Source organism: Geotrypetes seraphini, chromosome 3 (genome assembly GCF_902459505.1).
Source record: "Geotrypetes seraphini chromosome 3, aGeoSer1.1, whole genome shotgun sequence".
In the NCBI taxonomy this organism is placed as follows: domain Eukaryota; kingdom Metazoa; phylum Chordata; class Amphibia; order Gymnophiona; family Dermophiidae; genus Geotrypetes; species Geotrypetes seraphini.
The window spans coordinates 413,372,889-413,394,107 of NC_047086.1; the positions used below are offsets into that span (position 1 = coordinate 413,372,889).

General features: G+C 46.5%; 1 protein-coding gene across 2 annotated transcripts in view; it reads right to left on the bottom strand.

The window, feature by feature from the left end:
• Positions 1-21,219, bottom strand: part of GNMT (glycine N-methyltransferase) — a 195,817-nt gene that overhangs the window by 167,236 nt on the left and 7,362 nt on the right. For both annotated transcript variants that reach the window (XM_033938861.1, XM_033938862.1), the window contains exon 2: positions 4,989-5,112. In XM_033938861.1, the coding sequence (XP_033794752.1) occupies positions 4,989-5,112 (124 nt within the window). The remainder of the gene's footprint in view (positions 1-4,988; positions 5,113-21,219) is intronic.

Consider the following 21,219-nt stretch of genomic DNA (forward strand, 5'->3'; position numbering starts at 1 on the left):
GAGGGCGAGCTCGAGGATGAGTATTCCCTGGAGGTGGAAGCACGCTTGGAGGGCTTGGCCAGTCTTGATGGGGCCGGTGGAATAGCGCTCCCACCATGAACGGCCGGAGACTCCGAGGTTGGCTTCTTCGCCAATGCTGACCCTGAAGAAGAAGCAAGAGGGGACTTACCCAGAGCCGAGGTCTTTGAGGCCGGGGTCGATCCCTTTGAGGCCAAGGTCTTACTCGGAGCAAGTTTCAAGTTTTTATTAATATTTGATGAATCGCTTATTCAGTTTGCTAAGCGATGTACAACTTCATAAAAAACAAAGATACGAAGACTAACAAAGTAACTTCAGACTTACGAATCTAATACAGACATGAGTCGGGAGGGTAGGAGGGAAAAGTTACGATTCTTTGTTAAAGGGAAAAAAAACAAAAAGGGGAAAAACGAAAGGGAGGGTAAAAAATTTTGGGACCTAAAGCAACTGATTATAGATCGAAAGAGGAAAGATTAAAAGTGTTGTTAAAAAGATAAGTTTTTAGAGGTTTTTAAATGAGGTAAGATCTTTTTCTTCTCTAATGTACAGTGGAAGTGAGTTCCACAGTTGAGGGGCCATAACTGAAAAAATATCTTGTCTTATGGTGCCTATAATTTTTAAAGAAGGAACGGTTTTGAGATGTCGAATGAAGAGACCGAGAGGTGTTATAAGGGATTAACATTCTGGTGATAAATTGCGATTCGTTAAAAATTAAAGATTTATAAACTAAAAGTAATATTTTGAAGGTGATGCGGTGGCTAATAGGGAGCCAATGAGAGTCTATCATTAAGGGCGTGATATGATCAAATTTTTTGGCATTATAGATAAGTTTAACAGCCGTATTTTGTATTAATTGGAGCCTTCTTTTTTCTTTTTGTGTAATGTTAAGTAGAATAGAATTGCAATAATCAATTTTAGCTATTACCAGAGAATGAATTAATATTTTAATGGATTTTGTCTCGAGAAATTTAGAGATCGAGCGAATCATCCGTAATTTGAAAAAGCAAGTTTTGACTATATTACTAATATGGTCATGAAACAATAGTGTCGTCGATGATAACACCAAGGACTTTTAAGGAACACACTAATTTTAAGGGAATAGGCGTTAAGGACGAAAGGAGAACTTAAAATTATGTCCTTTGTCCAAGTAAAGAGGATCGATTTGGTTTTGTGAATGTTTAAAGCTAATTTATTGGAGTTGAGCCAATGTTTTATGATTTCAAGTTTCTTGTTGATTGCCATAATTTTGTCATTTTCTGGGTTTACAGGATGAAGGAGCTGGATATCATCCGCGTATGCAAATGGTATAAAGCCTATTGATTGACATAAGCTAAGTAGTGGGGAGAGGAAAATGTTGAACAAAAAAGGTGACAGAATAGAGCCTTGGGAGATACCGTAGGTTAAGGAAAAGGCTTTGGAGTTTGTGTGTGTCTTTTGCTTGTGTGTGCTGTCCTTACCTTTGCTTGTGTGTGTGTGCTCTCTTCTGTGCCTGCCGTGTCCTTACTTTCTGTGCCTGCCGCTTCCTTACCTTGCTGTCTTTTGCTTGTGTGTGCTGTCCTTACCTTACCTTTGCTTGTGTGTGTGTGCTCTCTTCTGTGCCTGCCATGTCCTTACTTAGTTTTCCTTTTCCGGTGTCCTTAGGTGTAGTGACTCGGCCCTTCTTAAGGCTCTTCGCAAAGGCGCTCTCACTAAGGCAAGCGCCTTTGCCACACGTTGAACGGCTGCGCGCCATTGGCTCCTCCCCTTTTAAGGGGGAGTTCGGTTGATGACTACCGACGCGGTGGAGGTGGGCGGAGCTTACTCTCGCCGCTGCCCCTAGCTTCCTGCTCTTCTCTGTCTCCCTCATAGAAACATAGAAGATGACTGCAGAAAAGGGCTACAGCCCATCAAGTCTGCCCACTCTGCTTACCCACCCCCTGTCTATGCCCTAATGACCCAATTTCCTTATCTTGACCCTCGTAGGGATCCCACATGGGTATCCCATTTATTCTTAAAGTCTGGCACGCTGTCTGCCTCGATCACCTGCACTGGAAGCTTGTTCCAATGATCAACCATTCTCTCTGTGAAGAAATACTTTCTGGTGTCGCCATGAAATTTTCCGCCCCCGAGTTTGAGCGGGTGCCCTCTTGTGGCCGAGGGTCCCTTGGGAAAGAAAATATCATCTTCCACTTCAACACGTCCCGTGAGGTACTTAAATGTTTCGATCATGTCTCCCCTCTCCCTACGTTCCTCAAGAGTGTAGAGCTGCAATTTGTTCAGTCTCTCTTCGTACGAGAGACCCTTGAGCCCCGAGATCATCCTGGTGGCCGTCCGTTGAACTTATTCAATTCTGCGCACATCTTTACTGTAATGTGGCCTCCAGAATTGCACACAGTACTCCAGATGAGGTCTCACCATGGCCCTGTACAACGGCATTATGACTTCAGGCTTTCGGCTGACAAAACTTCTATTGATACAACCCAATATCTGCCTTGCCTTAGATGAAGCCTTCTCCACTTGATTGGCAGTTTTCATGTCTGCACTGATGATTACTCCTAAATCTTGTTCTGTTGAAGTCCTAGTTAAAGTTTCTCCGTTCAAGAAGTACGTCCTGCATGGATTTCCGCTTCCGAGGTGCATGACCTTACATTTCTTAGCATTGAAGCCTAGCTGGATCAACTTTCCAATGTAAGCAGGTCCTGCGCCATATAATTCAGTAAACTGCATTCACTTACTATATTACATAGTTTGGCGTCATCGGCGAATAGTGTTATTTTACCTTGAAGCCCTTGAGTCAGATCCCCTATGAATATGTTGAAAAGGAGTGGACCCAGGACCGAGCCCTGTGGCACTCCACTGGTCACCTCCGATTTTTAGAGAGGGTACCATTAACCACCACCCTCTGAAGTCTGCCACTCAGCCAATCATTGACCCATGCAGTTAGTGTCTCTCCTAACCCCATCGATTCCATCTTGCTTAGCAGCCTGCGGTGTGGGACACTGTCAAAAGCTTTACTGAAGTCCAGGTACACGACGTCCAAAGACTCTCCCAAGTCCAACTTTCTTGTTACCCAGTCAAAGAATCTGATGAGATTGGATTGGCAGGACCTACCCTTGGTGAATCCATGCTGACTGGGATCCCGAAGATTCCCTTCATTCAAGATCGTGTCCAATTTGCTTTTAATTAGTGTTTCCGCCTCGGCGCTTCGTTTGCCTTGCAAACTGCTTTTAACTTGCTCCTCACTTTCCTGCTCTCTCTGCTTTTAACTTGCTCCTCTCACTCGCTGCTTTCTCTGCCTGACGCCGTGCACTGCAAAAATACCAAAAACTAAAGAAATAAGCAGAGCAGATCAGAAATTCTCCTTCTGGCTTGCGTGCAGAAGGAAAAAAACTGTAGGGGGCATCAAGCCCTCTGTGAAGTAGAAGGGATTCAAAAACCCAAGTGGATTCTTTCTGCACGGCTCATGGGACCTGGGATATAACCCGTTTGTCCAGAATGAAACATCTATTGCACTAGAATACAATTTTTAAAGTATATAAATCAAAAAGCAGCAGCAGGATAGTATGGAATCCTTTGTTGAAACTGTTTTTTCTCCAGTCAACTAAACAAGACATCCCTATTCTGGTTCTTAAATATTACTAGGAACTCACTTCTTCATCCCCAAATGAGCATCCCATTTGGAAAAAGAGAAATCCTAGCATGCATAGCCACTCACTGGCCAGTGGGGGTGAGAGAGGGCAGGTTGTTTCTTTTTGGATTGTTTTTCCTTACAGTCTCGGTTAACCGGGTCTCTCAACTGGCAAAAAAAATCACCGGTGTAAAAAAAGTCCCCCAAAGAACCAGTGGCAGCAGTCCTGAGCTGCAAATTCCCACGCCCTCCCTCAAGCCCGAAACAGCTATGAACCCCTCCCTCCCACTCCAAAGCACCAGTGTGACAGCGGTCCTGAGCCATATAGCCCTCCCTCAAGCTCTGAAGATACGAACCCCCCCTTCCTCCTTCCCTGAAGCACCAGCGTAGTAGTGGTCCTAAGCCACAAAGCCCTCCTCCCTACCTGAAGCCCCAAAGTGGCAGAAGCAGGGGGGGGGTCGACCTGAGCTGTGAACTCCCTTGTTCCCTTCTCTCTCTTCCTTATCTGAAGCGCAGCAGTCAGCAGGAGGCAGCCTCAAAACAGGCTGCTCTTGGCCAGCCCTGGCAGGGCCTTTCCTATGATGCGTCGGAAGTGACACATCAGAAGAAAAGCCCTGACGGGGCTAGCCGCAAGCAGCCTGTTTTGAGGCTGCCTCCACTGACTGCTGCGCTTCAGGTAAGGAAGAGAGGGAGCAAGTGAGTTCATGGATCAGGATTGCTGCCTGCTTCTGCCACTAAAGGATTTGAGGGAGGGAGGAGGGCTTTGCGGCTCAGGATCGCTGCTGCATTGGTGCTTTGGGGCGGGAGGGAGGGGGGGGGAATTGAGACTGTGTTAGACAAGGTTTCTAACACACTCTCAATTAACCAGAAAAAGTTATTTGGTATCCACCAATCCCCGTGGGTGCCAGATAGCTGAGATTCTACTGTATTAATATACTCTGGCTATATGGATTGGGCAGGCAAGGTACAAACATATTAGTCATTGTTGAGTTTCACACACCACTCTTCCCTTCTTTGGCGGCTTATTAACTAATAATTTTATGTTTCATGTTTTATTATTTTCAGCAATTGTAACTCAGGCATCCTAACCTTCATCCCTTACATTACCTGTCAATACTAGTGTGAATTGTTTTAATATTTTTATTTGTAACCACCTAGATTTATATAAATAGATTCTAGAAAATTTGTTCATCTAGATAAAATTTTTGAAAAAAGGTGAAACTGGCATTCTGTATTAACCTTTTGAAGTAGAACTCTTGAAGAAATGTACCATCATCTATTGCTCTATGACGGGCCTTTATTTTTGTGCACACAAACACACTGAGTAGGATTACTATTCCATGGCATTTCAAGAGTTACTTACGACTTAGTATATTTTATTCCTGAGCGTTTTGCATCCAGAAATCCATAACCTGTATCAATTACTTCCTTAGTTTTCCCCGTCTCTTCAAATGAAGATTTTAATTCTGCTGCAACGAATTTGCAAACTAGAAAAAAAATATACATGGTAGTTCAGGAATAAAGTACTAAAGAAACAGCACAATGATCTATTCCAGATTTAACACTACTTTTTCTTCAACATCTGATTTCTTCTCCTCCTTTCATCCCATCCCTTTGTTGTCTTCCATTCTGTCCCCAGTGGAGGAATATCCTAGTGGTTACTGCTGTTCTGAATGTAGTGTCTTGTGACATAGTTACCTTTTCACAAAAAGAAATCCCTGACCCTAAAATCCATCTTAACACAGGGGCCTGGGAAAAATGCATCTGGTCAGATCACAACATATGTAATTTCGATATATATTGGCAAAAAAAGTCACACCAACAAAAAAATAAGAAAAAACCCAAAATCAACCACAATCATCAGAAGAGGAACTATAAATCAAACAGAATTCTGGGCCCATTATGAACTACAACCCAAAACTTAGGAAATACAGGACTTCCCAACTAGATGGGCTAAGTTCAGCAAAGAAGTGTTAGATCAAATAGCACCACTCCAAACATACAAAAAGAAAGAAAGGGTAATAAATGAATGGTTCGACACTGAACTACTAACACTAAAACAGGAACTGAGAAAACTAGAAAGAACCTGGCAAAAAACAAAGAAAGATGAAGACAAAACAAACTGGAAATAAAAAATGAAAAACTATAAAAATCTAATCAGAGAAAAACGAACAAAACACTACGCACAAAAAATAGGGACACCCAAAACAAATAGCAAAGAACTGTTCAAGTTGGCACACAGACTAACAGACACTACCCAAATCCTAATACAGAAAAACGAATGTATGCCCCCAGCAGAAACCCTCGCCACTTTCTTCAACAACAAAATCTTAGACATAAGAGCGACCATACCCTCACCCAACTTCGATTTCCAACTCGGACCCCACGAAAAAGAACCCAGAGTAGACGTGCTTTGGAACCATTTTGAACCTCCAAAGTGGCACCAATTTCTAACCCTGTACAACAATATACTAAATCAAACTGCCTACTAGAAATATGTTCTGCCAAGACCATGAAAACTGCCACATTAGACTTTAAAAAGGATCTATTTGACTGGGTAACAACCACTCTCACGGAAGGAACATTTCACGAGGAAATGTGACATATACTAATCACACCCATCCCTAAAGACCAAAAAAACTCACTAGCCCTAAAAACCAATTACAGACCCATTGCGAGCATCCCCTTATTTACCAAGCTTCTTGAAGGATTGGTCAACTTGGAGCTAATGAACTATCTAGACAAATTTAGCATACTAAATGAACACCAATCAGGATTCAGAAAAGGCTTTAGCACTGAGACAGTCCTAGCTTCAATCCTTAATCACCTATACAGCTTCTTCAGCAATGGAACAAGTGTTCTGATTTTGCAACTGGACTTCAGCAGTGCTTTTGATCTAGTTGATCACGAAATAATGCTACACTGCCTAAAAGCAATAGGACTTACTGGAGGAGTAAAAAACTGGATACAGGGTTTCTTAACAAAGAGAGGATCACCACTATCACCAACACTATTCAACATTTACATCTCATCACTAGGACACTTACTACAAAAGCTAAACTTAAACTACTACATATGCAGATGACATTTCCATTTTAATCCCACTGAACAGCATAACAAACGAGACCTCAGAATACATCTAATATAATAAAACTCTAAGCCGCGCATGCGCACTCCCATCTGCGTGCGCTCGTTTTCTGTGAGCTGTAGGGCACCGCAGGTAGGAGTGCGCATGCGCGCAAAGTTCTCTCTCTCCCTCCCCCCCGAGGCGGATGTCGGCTGCGACGGATGTCGGCGGCTGCAGGCCACGGCGGCCTAACACGGTTGGCATTTTAAGGATGGCTTTTCAAAACCCCCCCCGCCACCGCTGCCACTGTACCTTTAAAAACCCTCCCCCCACCAGCTTTCTGGTTAAGGCCTGGCTTCTTCGGGCAGCAGCAGCGTTTAAAATTCGCTGCTGTTGCCGGCTTCAGGCCTTCCTCTCTGGCAGGTCCTGCCTACTTCATGTTTTCATTAAGACAGGACCTGCCAGAGAGGAAGACCTGAAACCGGCAACAGCAATTAATTATAAATGCTGCTGCTGCCCGATGAAGTTGAAGGAGAAAAGGGAGCAGAAGGGGAGATAATGGTAGGGCATGGAATTAAGGAGGAAGGTATGGGGGGGAGAAAAATACTGCACAGGGAAGTGGGGTGGGAGGGAAATGCTGCAGCACACGGAAATGGAGGGGCAGAAAAAGAAAGGGAGGCGTACTGCTGGGCAGGGGGAGCAGGAAAAAGGGGTTGATGGACAGGGGAAGAGGTGCTGATGGACAGAGGGACAGAAAAATAAAGGCAGGCCTACTGCTGGACAGTGGGAGCAGGAAGGAGGTGATGATGGACAGGGGGAGGTAAAACAAAGGGAGAAGGGCTGCTGCTGGATAAGATGAGCATGATGGGGTGGTGGAGGACACAGGGGAGGTAAAAGGAAGGGAGAATGGACAGGGGGAGCAGGCAAGGGGTGGTAGTGGACAGCCAAGGAAAAAAAAAAAATAATAAAGACAGACAGAAATACAGAAAGCGGCTAAGGAGAGAGAAAAAAAAATAAAGACAGACACACACACATATATTCTAGCACCAGTTAATGTAACGGGCTATAAGACTAGTTTCTCATATTATGACTGAAATAGAACACTGGACAATTAATTTTAAGCTGAAACTAAACACAGAAAAAACTAAAGTCTTCCTTGCAAGCCCAACAGACAAAATCACCAAAACAACGTTGCATATAAAAGATCATGACTACCCGATTACCAAAACAATAAAAATATTGGGAGTCACATTAGACAGACATTTGACAATGGTTGAACACACGAACTCAGTGGTAAAAAAGTGTTTCCTAACATTATGGAAACTAAAGACCATCAAAAAATACTTTGACCCATTATCATTTAGACTACTATCGCAATCACTAGTACTCTCTACACTGGATTACTGCAACATCATTTATATGGGCATTCCCAAAAAAAACAGTGAGGAAACTTAGAATAGTTCAGAACACAGCAGTCCGCTTGATATTTGGATTAAAGAAGAGTGACCATATCAGCCCCTACTACAGACTACTACATTGGCTGCCATTCGAAGCACGAACAATATTCAAGTTCGCTTGCATATGCTTCAAGCTAGTATGGGGACTAGCCCCCATATACCTATTATCACACTTCGTACCATACAGTCCCACGAGACAAACCAGAAATTGCAATCTATTCGCATATCCAAGCATTACCGGCTGTAAATACAAAACCTTCCTGGACAGAACTTTTAAGTACCAAGCAAACAAACAACACCACTGGCTGGACAACTACATAAATGGAGCTGAACTGACCTACCTCGCCTTTAGAAAAACCATAAAAACTGCCTTATTCAACAAATATGTCAACTAAACTTCAACTACACCTCTCTCTTTTTCCTTTTACCTACTATGTCCCCCCCTGAAAAAATTCTAAACAAACAGTATTATGTAATTCACCACTTTATCAAAAAGGACCTCTCTCTGAATTTCTAAACAAACTGTATATTATAATTGCTGCATTTCTAAGATTCTGTCTACTATAATTTCTCTATCTGCATACTGTAAATCGCTGATTGTCCAGCTCTCTTCAGTTGTAAACCGCCTAGAAGTCACAAGATTATGGCAGTATAGAAGAATAAAGTTATTATTATTATTTGGGCAAGTCATTTAGCCCTCTATTGCTCCAGATACAAAAATAAAATGAAAAAAACAAAAAAAAGCAGTTACTTTCTTCTAACAGGTGTTATCTGAGGACAGCAGGCAGTTATTCTCACGTATGTATGGGTACGTCTCTGGCGGAACCCCGGCATGATTGTTGTAAGTAAAAGATGCATTTACAACTTTAAGAGCCTCAGGCATGCCCGCAGCATCTGTGTGTCAGCCCTCCCATATCTTCCCATGGTGTGGAAGAGCTAAGCTGACTAGAGCAAGCTAAGAAGCCAAGAAGGGGGAGGTGGGAGGTTTGTGAAAATAACTGCCTGCTCTCCTGTTACAAAAAAGTAACCATGCTTATCCAAGGACAAATAGCCAGGATTATTCTTACATATGGGACTCTCCAGCTGCCAGGATCATAAGAACATAAGAAGTTGTCTCCACTGGGTCAGACCAGAGGTCCATCGCGCCCAGTGGTCTGCTCCCGCGGCGGCCCATCAGGTCTATGACTTGTGAAGTGGTTTCTGAGCATTTCGATAACCTACCTTTACTTCTATCTGTACCCCTCAATCCCCTTATCCTTTAGGAACCTATCTAAACCTTCCTTGAACCCCTGTAATGTGCTCTGGCCTATCACAGCCTCTGGAAGCGCGTTCCATACGTCCATCACCCTCTGGGTAAAAAAGAACTTCCTAGCATTTGTTCTAAACCTGTCCCCTTTCAACTTCTCCGAGTGACCCCTTGTACTTGTGGTTCCCCATAGCCTGAAGAATCTGTCCCTGTCTACCTTCTCTATGCCCTTCAGGATTTTGAAGGTTTCTATCATGTCTCCTCTAAGTCTCCGCTTTTCCAGGGAGAACAGCCCCAGCATTTTCAACCTGTCAGCATATGAAAAGTTTTCCATACCTTTTACCAGTTTAATCGCTCTTCTCTGGACCCCCTCAAGAACTGCCATGTCCTTCTTGAGGTACGGCGACCAGTACTGGACACAGTATTCCAGATGCGTGCGCACCATTGCACGATACAGCGGCAAGATGACTTCCTTCGTCCTGTTTGTGATACCCTTTTTAATGATACCCAACATTCTGTTCGCTTTCTTTGAGGCTGTCGCACACTGTGCCGATGCTTTCAATGTGGTGTCCATCATCACCCCCAGGTTCTTTCAAGGTTGCTCACCCCTAGCAATGATCCCCCCATTTTGTAGCTGAACATCGGGTTCTTTTTCCCTACATGTATGACCTTGCATTTCTCTATGTTGAAACTCATTTGCCACTTTTTTGCCCACTCTTCCAGTCTCTTTAGGTCCCTTTGCAGGTCTTCACAGTCTTCCGTGGTTCTAACCCTGCTGCAGAGTTTGGCGTCATCAGCAAATTTAATAACCTCACATTTCATCCCCATCTCCAGGTCGTCAATAAATATATTGAACAGGAGTGGTCCCAGTACCAACCCCTGTGGAACTCCGCTCGTGACCCATTGCCAGTCTGAGTAATGGCCCTTTACTCCAACCCTCTGTTTCCTGCCTGCCAGCCAGTGTTTGATCCATCTGTGGACATCCCCTTGCACCCCGTGGCTCCACAGCTTCTTAAGGAAGGTACCTTGTCGAAGGCTTTTTGGAAGTCAAGGTAAATGATGTCTATGGATTCCCCTTTATCCATCTGGCTGTTTATTCTCTCAAAGAAGTACAGTAAGTTCGTGAGGCACGACCTTCCCTTGCAGAAGCCGTGCTGGCTCGCCTTCAGTTGTCCATTGTTTGCTATGTGTTCGCAAATTGTGTCCTTAACCAGTGCTTCCATCATCTTTCCCGGAACCGAGGTCAAGCTCACCGGCCTGTAGTTTCCCGGGTCACCCCTTGATCCCTTCTTAAAGATGGGCGTGACATTTGCTATTTTCCAGTCCTCTGGGATCTCCCTAGTTATTAAGGATAGGTTACATATTTGGCAAAATGATTCCACTATTTCGTTTCTCAGTTCTTTTAGTACCCTTGGGTGGATGCCGTCCGGACCTGGTGATTTGTCGCTCTTCAGTCTGTCTATCATGGTTCGGAAGAGGGTGTCGTCTGCTACCCACCATGAACATGGTGAGACCAAGGGGGGGGGACTTGGCTTCAAAAGACGATTAAATGTTGTAGAACAGCTTGGCCAAGCTGGTTGGAATGTGCCTCAAGGCAGTAATGAATACTGAAAGTGTTCTTTTCTGCCTTATTTCTTCAGTAGTTCCAGTGGCAAAGAGGTTTCCCCCCTCATGTTCCTACTGCTTTATCCCTTGAATGTTTCTTTTATCCCAGGACAAGCAGGCAGGTATTCTCACTAATGGGGTGACGTGATCCAACGGAGCCCCGATGCGGATGCCTCACAAGCAGTCCTGCTTGAAGAAACTCGAAGTTTAGAGTCGCCCGCACCGCGCATGCGCGAGTGCCTTCCCACCCAGACCAGGGTGCGTCTCCTCAGTTCTTACTTTTCCGCGAAGCCAAGAAGTCTGTCTTCGACTCTCTGTGTGAAGTTAGTTCACTTGCGCCTTCTTAAAGTCCGCGATTTTGAGTTAATTCTCTCAAAATCGTTGCTTTTCATCGTGCTTTCTTATTTTATTTTATTTTTTTAATTTCTTCCATCCGTTCGACCGGGCAGGCCACGTGGCCGCAGCCCCGCGGCTTCGATCTTGCGGCGGAGCTTTTCCAGCCTATGTCCCGGCCTATCACCGGTTTTAAAAAGTGTGGCAAGTGCCAGCGCGCAATTTCGCTAATGGACCCTCATCGACGCTGTGTCCGGTGTCTCGGGCCTGAACATCTTCCGAAATCGTGCCGGCCTTGCTCCACACTCACAGCACGCGTTTTCAAGCGTCGTTGTGTTTTATGGGAATCGCTGTTCATGGAGTCCTCGACGGAGCAATCTTCATCGAAGGGACCGTCACCTTCGACATCATCCGCAGCTCTCCAGCCTCCCACCTCTGCGGCTCCGAGTCTCATCAAGCCCGCCTTGCTTGTGCTGGCTCAGACTCCGGCGCCCGCTGCGATGCCTTCCTCCGCCTCCTCAGGTCAGGTAGCACAACAGCCCATTCCACCGGTAGTGCTGAAAGTGCCCAAGGCTTTTAAGCCCAAGCACTCACACACTGCCCCTAAGGAGCGCGAGGCCTGTGCAGGTGGTCCCATTCCTGATGCGGATCCATCCTTGCCGGCCTCGTTCCAGACCTTGCTGGAGAAGCAATTCATTGAGCTCTTCACCACCATGGGGCCTAAGCTTCTCTTGCAAATCCAGCCTGGGCACACAGAGGCCTCCCGCGAAGTCGAGCCGCCTCCAGTGCCTCAACGTTACGCACACTCTCTACAGGGAGCAGAGTCTCTGCGAGTGTCTGGTCTGGCATCGATGCATGCATCGCAAGGAGCAGAGCCTTTGCCCATGCCTCCGTTGGAACCGATTCACTCGATGCAAGGAGTAGAGTCTTTGCGAGTGCCTCCATTGGAACCCATCCACTCGATGCAAGGAGCAAAGTCTTTGCAAGTGCCTCCATTGGAGCCGATCCACCCGATGCAGGGGTTCGAGTCTCTACGAGTACCCCGGGGTGATTCCAGCCAACCACCTCTGCTTCGATCAACCGCTTCCAGCCCCATCCACTACCTGGGGGCCTCAGCAAAGATCCAATCGCCTGTACCTCGAGGCCGATATCCAAACACAGTTCACATCGATTGAGACATTCATCGAGGCACTCGTCCAGGCATGCCTCGCCTCATTGGAAGCAGCCTTTTCTTGAGTATTCTCCACCGGCTACTTCGCCTCCTCCGATGCCGGAGCTCAAGGACACGCTGGGGTCTTTATCACCACCACGATCCCCATCCTCCTTGGATCCAGAGGCCTCGATGTCCTCGAGCCCTTCTCGAGGCCCTGCTTCGGCTGATCAGCTGTCTTTCTTCTCATTCCTTCGACAGATGGCAGACGACCTGGACATTCACCTGGACACAGGGTCCAAATTCTCCAAAGAATATCTGGAGACTATGCACCTCCCTCAACCACCTGCTGAATCCCTCAAGCTTCCTTTACACAAGTTGCTGGATCAGACCTTTGTGTTATGCCTTGAAACACCTTATTCCATCCCCGCTGTGCTGGGCAAATTGGATGCCAGGTACCGTACGGTGCACCATAAGAGGTTCAATGGTTCCCAACTCTCCCATCAATCCCTTTTGATGGAGTCCTCACTGAAGCGGTCTCACCCCTCCCAGATCTATGCTGCTGTTCCGCCTGGTAGAGAGGGCAAGACCATGGACCGATTTGGCAGGAGGATTTATCAGAACTACATGAAGACATCCAGGGTTCTGAACTACAACTTCCATTTCATCACATATTTTGAGTTCTTCCTGTCGGTACTCCTGAAGTTCTTGCCCTGTATGGACCCTAGAGCACAAATCTGAGTACCAGGAGGTTCTGGTCTCGCTGTCCCAGCTCCGGTTACAGCTGATGCAGTCATCCTACGATGCCTTTGAGCTCTCGGCTCGGGCTACAGCATGCGCGGTGGCCATGTGCCGGATGGCGTGGCTCAGGACCATCGATATGGACGTTAGATAGATTGTGAGCCCACCGGGACAGATAGGGAAAATGCTTGAGTACCTGATTGTAAAAACCGCTTAGATAACCTTGATAGGCGGTATATAAAATCCTAATAAACTTGAAACTTGAACTTGAAACTAATCTCCAGGACAGGCTTGCCAATGTTCCATGTGCTGGTACCGACCTATTTGATGAATCCATCGAGGCAGCGACCAAGAAGCTCTCGGACCACGAGAAATCCTTCCAATCCATCCTGCATCCGAAGCCTAAGCCTGCTCCTCCTCGCCCATCACGCCCACCGTTGATATACCAGCGGCGTTACCTGCCTAAGCAGGCTCCCCCCATCCGACAGCCTGTGAAGTGGCAGCATTCCCAAAAGCAGCAAAAGAAGCCTCAGCCATCTACTGTCCCTAAGGCTCCTCAGCCCTTTTGACTGTCTCATAGAGGGCATAACTTCTGTCGTTCTGCCATTTTCAGTTGCTCCACCAATTGGAGGTCGTCTCCATCACTTTTACCATCGATGGACGACCATTACCACCGACCTCTGGGTCCTTTCTATCGTCAGAGAAGGATACTCTCTTCAGTTCGATCGAGTCCCCCCGGAACATCTTCCAAGAGAGTATCCTTCCAACTTGACCCAGACCGCCCTTCTTCTTCAGGAAACTCAGGCTTTATTACAGCTCGGAGCTGTCGAGCCGGTTCCTGTGTCTCAACAGAACAAGGGTTTTTACTCCTGGTACTTGCTTGTTTCGAAGACGACGGGCGATCTGTAACCCATTTTGGATCTCAGGGTGCTCAACAAGTTTCTGATCAAAGAAAAGTTTTGCATGTTGACCCTGGCATCCCTGTATCCCCTCCTCGAGCAGAACGACTGGATCTCAAGGAAGCCTACATCACATTCCCATTCATCCGGACTCACGCCAATACCTCAGATTCAGGGTGGGACATCTTCATCTTCAATACCGAATGCTTCCTTTCGGCCTGGCCTCGTCACCCAGAGTCTTCACCAAGTGCCTGGTAGTAGTGGCCGCAGCACTCAGGAACCATGGTCTTCAGGTGTTTCCTTACCTGGACGACTGGCTCATCAAGGATTCCACGTCTCAGGGAATCGCCCTCGCGACCCAGAAGACGATTTGGTTGTTGCAACATCTGGGATTCGAGATAAACTTCCCAAAATCCCATCTACAGCCTTCCCAGACTCTTCACTTCATCGGAGCAGTTCTGGATACTACCCAACTCAGAGCGTTCATTCCTCCTCCACGCCTGGAAGCTCTCCTCCATCTCTGTCGCTCAGTGTCCTCTCGCCCGTCCATCTCGGCGACACACATGATGGTTCTTCTGGGCCACTTGGCCTCTACAGTTCACGTGACTCCTTTTGCCAGACTTCATCTCAGGATTTCTCAGTGGACCCTGGCATCTCAATGGACGCAGGTATCCGATCCTCTGTCTCGACACATCCAGGTCACTCCTGCTCTGCAAGTCTCTTCGCTGGTGGATGCTCTCCTCCAGTCTATCCAGAGGATTGCCGTTTCACCCCCCCTCCCATCAGAAGGTTCTCACGACCGACTCTTCGACTTATGCTTGGGGGGGCTCATCTGGACGGCCTCCGCACTCAGGGTTATTGGACCAGCACGAACCGCCAGTGCCACAAAAATCTCCTGGAACTCAGGGCGATTTTCAATGCTCTCAATGCTTTCCAACATCTGCTTCACGACAAGGTTGTCCTCATTTGCACAGACAACCAAGTCGCCATGTACTATGTCAATAAACAGGGAGGAACGGGATCGGCCTTCCTCTGCCAGGAAGCTCTGAAAGTTTGGGATTGGGCGATTTGCAACAACACCTTCCTCAAAGCTGTCTACATCCAAGGGGCGGACAATGCCTTAGCGGACAACTTGAGTCGTCTTCTGCAACCTCACGAGTGGACTCTCCACTCCACGCCTCTTCATCACATCTTCTCTCTGTGGGGAACGCCTCAGATAGACCTCTTTGCAGCCCCCCACAACTTCAAACTGCCTCAGTTCTGCTCCAGGATCTACACTCCTCACCGCCTCGAGGCAGATGCATTCCTTCTGGACTGGACGAATCTCTTTCTATATGTGTTTCCTCCATTTCCTCTCATTCAAAAGACTAGTCAAGCTGAAGTCAGACCACGCCACCATGATTCTGATTGCTCCACAGTGGCCCAGACAACCTTGGTACTCCCTTCTACTTCAATTCAGCACCAGGGAGCCATACCTTCTACCAGCTTTTCCCTCGCTACTTATACAGCATCAGGGATCTCTGCTTCATCCCAACCTGCAGTCTCTACACCTGACAGCTTGGATCCTCTCAACATAACCCCTCTACAGTTTTCTCAACCGGTGAGGGATGTCCTGGAAGCTTCACGGAAGCCTGCTACCAGGCAATGCTATCACCAAAAATGGACTAGATTTCTGTTTGGTGTTTTTCTCATCACAAGGAGCCTCAACACTTCTCTTTGTCTTCGGTTTTGGACTATCTTTTGCACCTGTCTCAGTCTGGTCTCAAGTCTTCTTCCATACGAGTCCATCTCAGTGCAATTACTGCTTTCCATCAGCCTCTTCAAGGGAAACCTCTTTCTGCTCATCCTGTGGTTTCCAGATTCATGAAAAGACTTTTCCATGTCAATCCTCCTCTCAAACCGCCTCCAGTGGTTTGGGACCTCAATGTTGTTCTTTCACACCTCCATTTGAACCTCTTCATAAGGCTCATCTGAAGTATCTCACTTGGAAAGTGGTGTTTCTCATTGGCCTCACTTATGCTCGCCGAGTCAGTGAGCTCCAAGCCTTGGTTGCGGATCTGCCTTTTACAGTATTCCATCATGACAAGGTGGTCCTCTGCACTCATCCGAAATTCCTCCCTAAAGTTGTCTCAGAATCTCATCTCAACCAATCCATTGTTCTTCCCAAAGCTTTATTCTCATCCTGGAGAATCAGCTCTTCACACTCTGGACTGTAAGCGTGCTTTGGCTTTCTATCTTGAACGCACCAAACCTCACAGAACTGCTCCTCAACTTTTCATCTCCTTTGATTCAAACAAGTTGGGGCGTCCTATATCTAAGTGCACCATCTCCAACTGGATGGCAGCAGCCCATAAGGTCAGAGCTATGGCAGCTTCTGTAGCTTTCCTCAGATCAACACCGATTGAGGAGATTTGTAAAGCTGCCACTTGGTCCTCGGTTCATACCTTCACTTCTCATTATTGTCTGGATACTTTCTCCAGACAGGATGGACAGTTTGGCCAAACAGTATTGCAAAATTTATTCTCCTAAATTGCCAACTCTCCCACCATCCCATTATGGTTAGCTTGGAGGTCACCCATTAGTGAGAATACCTGCCTGCTTGTCCTGGGATAAAGCAATGTTACTTACCGTAACAGTTGTTATCCAGGGACAGCAGGCAGCTATTCTCATGTCCCACCCACCTCCCCTGGGTTGGCTTCTCTGCTAGCTATCTGAACTGTGGAGACGCGCCCTGGTCTGGGTGGGAAGGCAATCGTGCATGCGTGGTGCAGGCAACTCGAAACATCGAGTTTCTTCAAGCAGGACTGCTTGTGAGGCATCGCATTGGGGCTCCGTTGGATCACGTCACCCCATTAGTGAGAATAGCTGCCTGCTGTCCCTGGATATCAACTGTTATGGTAAGTAACATTGCTTTCTTTATTGTCATTCTTCCCTTTTCCTTTTAACTGTATGTCATGTTACTGCGGATGGGCAGAATAGATGGGCCATTTAGCCATGTTACTGCAGATGGGCCGACTAGATGGAACATTTGGCCATGTTACTGTGGATGGGCTGACTAGGTGGGCCATTTGGCCTTTATTTGCCATCATGTTTCTATGTCTTTTGTATTTTGTCTGTATATGTCTATTATTTTAAATATATCGTATCCCATTTATACCATTGTAAATCACCTAGAATTCAAGATAAGCGTTTAATCAAATTTTAAACAAACTTGTAAACTTGAATGGAGGCCCTGGCTGCTCTACAAATGTCCATGGGAGTCGAGTAGAGAAGCTACAGTGGTAGCCATGGCTTGAACTTTGTGTGCCATAACACAGCTATCAAGGGACAGACTAGCCCTAGTATAATATAGTCAGTAAGCCATGTAGATATGGTCCTTTTGGAAATGGGGACTCCCAGTCTACATAGAAACATGATGGCCCATCAAGTCTGCCCATCTGCAGTAACCATTATTCTTCCTCTCTCTAAGAGATCCCACGTGATTATCCCAGGCTTTCTTGAACTCTACTGAGATCAAACAACAAGAACAGTTGAGTGGAAGCTTAATACGAAGTTGTGGTAAGAGCGGATAGCGTAGCTGGTTTTAAGAAAGGTTTGGACAATTTCCTGGAGGAAAAGTCCATAGTCTGTTATTGAGAAAGACATGGGGGAAGCCACTGTTTTCCTTGGATCGGTGGCATGGAATATTGCTACTCCTTGGGTTTTGGCCAAGTACTAATGACCTGGATTGGCCACCATGAGAATGGGCTACTGGGCTTGATGGACCATTGGTCTGACCCAGTAAGGCTATTCTTATATTCTATATGCACCCTAGCATCCTTCTAGCTTTCGCCATCACCTTTTCAACCTGTTTGGCCACCTTAAGATCATCACATGCAATCACACCCAAGTCCCGCTCTTCTGTCGTACACATAGGTTCTTCACCCCCTAAAATGTACCATTCTCTTGGGTTTTTGCAGCCCAAATGCATGACCTTGCATTTCTTAGCAGAGAGAACCACATTAAGGTCCCACGACACAACTGGAGGCCTGACTGGTGGTCTGGTGTGAAGCAAACTCTTCATGAATTTGGATACCAATGGGTATCTAGAGAATGGTTTTTGTCATCTAGTGGCAGATGGTAGGCACTGGTCATGCTAAAGTGGACTCTGATGGGGTTTGCAGGCCAGAGTCAGACAGGTGCAGGAGATAATCAAGTATTACTGGCAGAGGGCAAGTGCTGGGATCTAACAAGTCAGCAGTGCACCACTGTGTGAAGCAAGTCCACTTGAAACGTTAAGTGTGTTGTGCAGAAGGCTTCCTAGAAGCTTCCAGGAAGGCTGATAACTGAGGCTGAGAATTTTTCAACAATTAGTGACTGGGAGAGAGAAACTATGCAGTGAGCGTCGGGGAGTGAAGGTTGGGATGGAGGAAGAAATCCTCATTCTGTGTTAGCAGCACTGGAAATAATGGAAGGGTAATGGGTTCCCTTGTCTTAAGTTGCAGGAGAGGGAACCATGGTTGGTGTGGCCATCTAGGTGCTATGAGGATCATGGTGACTCACTCCCAGTGAAGCTTGAGCAGAGTTTTCTCTATGAGTGGGAAAAGAGGGAACACATACAGGAAGCAGCAACTCCAACTGATGAGAAAGGCATCAGACTCCAGACAGTTGGGAGTGTAGAGTCTGGAATAGAACAGAAGTTTATGGTTGTTGGGGGAAGCAAAATAATTCACTTCTGGGGTCCCCAAAGTGAAAACAGCTGATGCACAATTGGTAGGATTCAGGCACCACTCGTGTAGCTGCAGTAGTCTGCTCAATTTGTCTGCAAGGAGATTCTGTGGTCCCACTAGGTAGACAGCCTTTAGATACACATTGCGAGGAATTGCCCAAGACCAGATCTGGATTGCTTCCTTGCAAAGGCGGCAAGATCCAGTGCCTCCCTGTTCGATCATACAGCAGATTGCTACTTGGTTGTCTCTATGAATGAGTACAACTTGATTGAGAAGGTGTTCCTGGAAAGCACAGAGCTTTGCGAATCGCCCGCAGCTCAAGGAGGTTGATGTGGAGGAGTCTTTGAGTGGCTCCACAAGCCCTGGGTATGAAAATTGTCAAGATGTGCTCCCCAGCCCAGTGTGGAGGCATTAGTTGTCAGAACCCTCTGAAGTGGAGTGCAGAGAATCAAGGTCACTCTGATCTCTTTTACAGATTTTTGGCCATTATATAAACCAATTTAATTGTTTCATAAACTGCCTCGGGGAGATTTAGCGGTATATAAAACACCACATTAAATGAAATAAAAAAAATCTGTTGTCAGAGCTGTCCAGTCACTGGAGACCATTGAGTTGAAAGTGCCCACTGAGGCTCCCTGAGGTGTAGCTGGGCAAACGGAACCACATAGACTGTGGGGATCATGTGGCCAACAGCATCTGGCACACCGTGATGCGGTGACGAGGCCACTCTGCAGAGCTGAATCAGAATGTTGAGTCTGTTGGGGTAGGAAGGCCTGAGACTTAATTGTGCTGAAGCAGGCTCCAATAAATTCCAGTACTTATGTAGGGTCCAGATGGGACTTCTGGTAGTTGACCTCGAACCCCAGGAGCTACAACAAACGAACTGTGGATTGCATTGTTCGGTGAGCCAGGTGAGGCATAGCAGCCTGTATCAGCCAGTCAACCAGGTAAGGGAAGACCTGGAATTTGTGGGTCTGGAAGAGTGCCATTACCACTAAGAACATAAGAATTTCCGCTGTAGGTCAGACCAATGGTCCATCCTGCACGGCAGTCAGCTCACACGGCGGCCCCCAGGTTGAAGACCAGTGCTCTAAATGAGTCCAGCCTCACCTGCGTAAGTCCCAGTTTAGCAGGAACTTGTCCAGCTTAGTCTTGAAACCCTGGAGGGTGTTTTCTCCTACAAAAGACTTCGGAAGAGTGTTCCAGCTCTCCACCACTCTCTGGGTGAAGAAGAACTTTCTTACGTTTGTACAGAATCTAACCCCTTTCAACTTTAGAGAGTGCCCTCTCGTTCTCCATACCTTGAAGAGGGTGAACAATCTGTCTTTATCTGCTAAGTCTATTCCCTTCAGTATTTTGAATGTTTTGATCATGTCCCCTCTCAGTTTCCTCTTTTCGAGGGAGAAGAGGTCCAGTTTCTCCAATCTCTCACTTTACGACAACTCCTCCAGCCCCTTAACCATTTTAGTCGCTCTTCTCTGGACCCTTTCAAGTAGTATTGTGTCATCCTTCATGTACGGCGATCAGTGCTGGACACAATATTCCAGGTGAGGGCGTACCATGGCCCGGTACAGCAACATGATAAACTTCTCCGATCTGTTCGTAATCCCCTTCTTTATCATTCCTAGCATTCTGTTTGCCCTTTTTGCCGCTGCAGCACATTGTGCAGACGGCTTCATCGACTATCAGAACTCCCAGGCATTTGGTAAACACTCTAGGGGCTGAGGCCAGGCCAAATGGGAGCACTCTGTACTGAAAGTGTCATATGCTCAATTGAAAGAGGAGATATATCCTGTGAGCAGGAAGGATAGGAATATGAAGGTAGCCCTCCTTGAGGTCTAGAAAGCATAACCAGTTATTCCATTACACCAATGGCAGTAGGGTCACCAAGGAAACCATGCAAAACTTCTCCTTTAAGAATTTGTTGAGAGCTCGAAGGTCCAGGATAGGGCAGATGCCCCATCTTCTTGGGAATCAGGAAGTACCTGGAGTAGAATCCCCTTTCTCCATCTCATGGAGGGACTTCCTCTATGGCACTGAGCTGTAGGAGGGCAATTATGTCCTGGCGAAGAGGGTCCATTGCTGGGAGCTAAAAAGAGATTCACTTGGGGGTGGTTCTGAGGTTTTATCTGAAAGCGGACAGTGTAGCCCCGTTTTACCACTTGAAGTACCCACTGGTCTGAAGTAATCTGAGCCCAATACCAATGGAAATAGATGAGGTGACCTCCAATATGCAGAGTTTGAGGCAAAGGGTGAGGTATACACGTTATGCTCTCTAAGAGATAGTCAAAAGGATTGCTGTGGCTTAGAGGAAAGGGGAGATATGATAGAGACATTTAAATAGATAAATAATTGCAGCAAAAAATGTTGCAAAAATATTATAAACC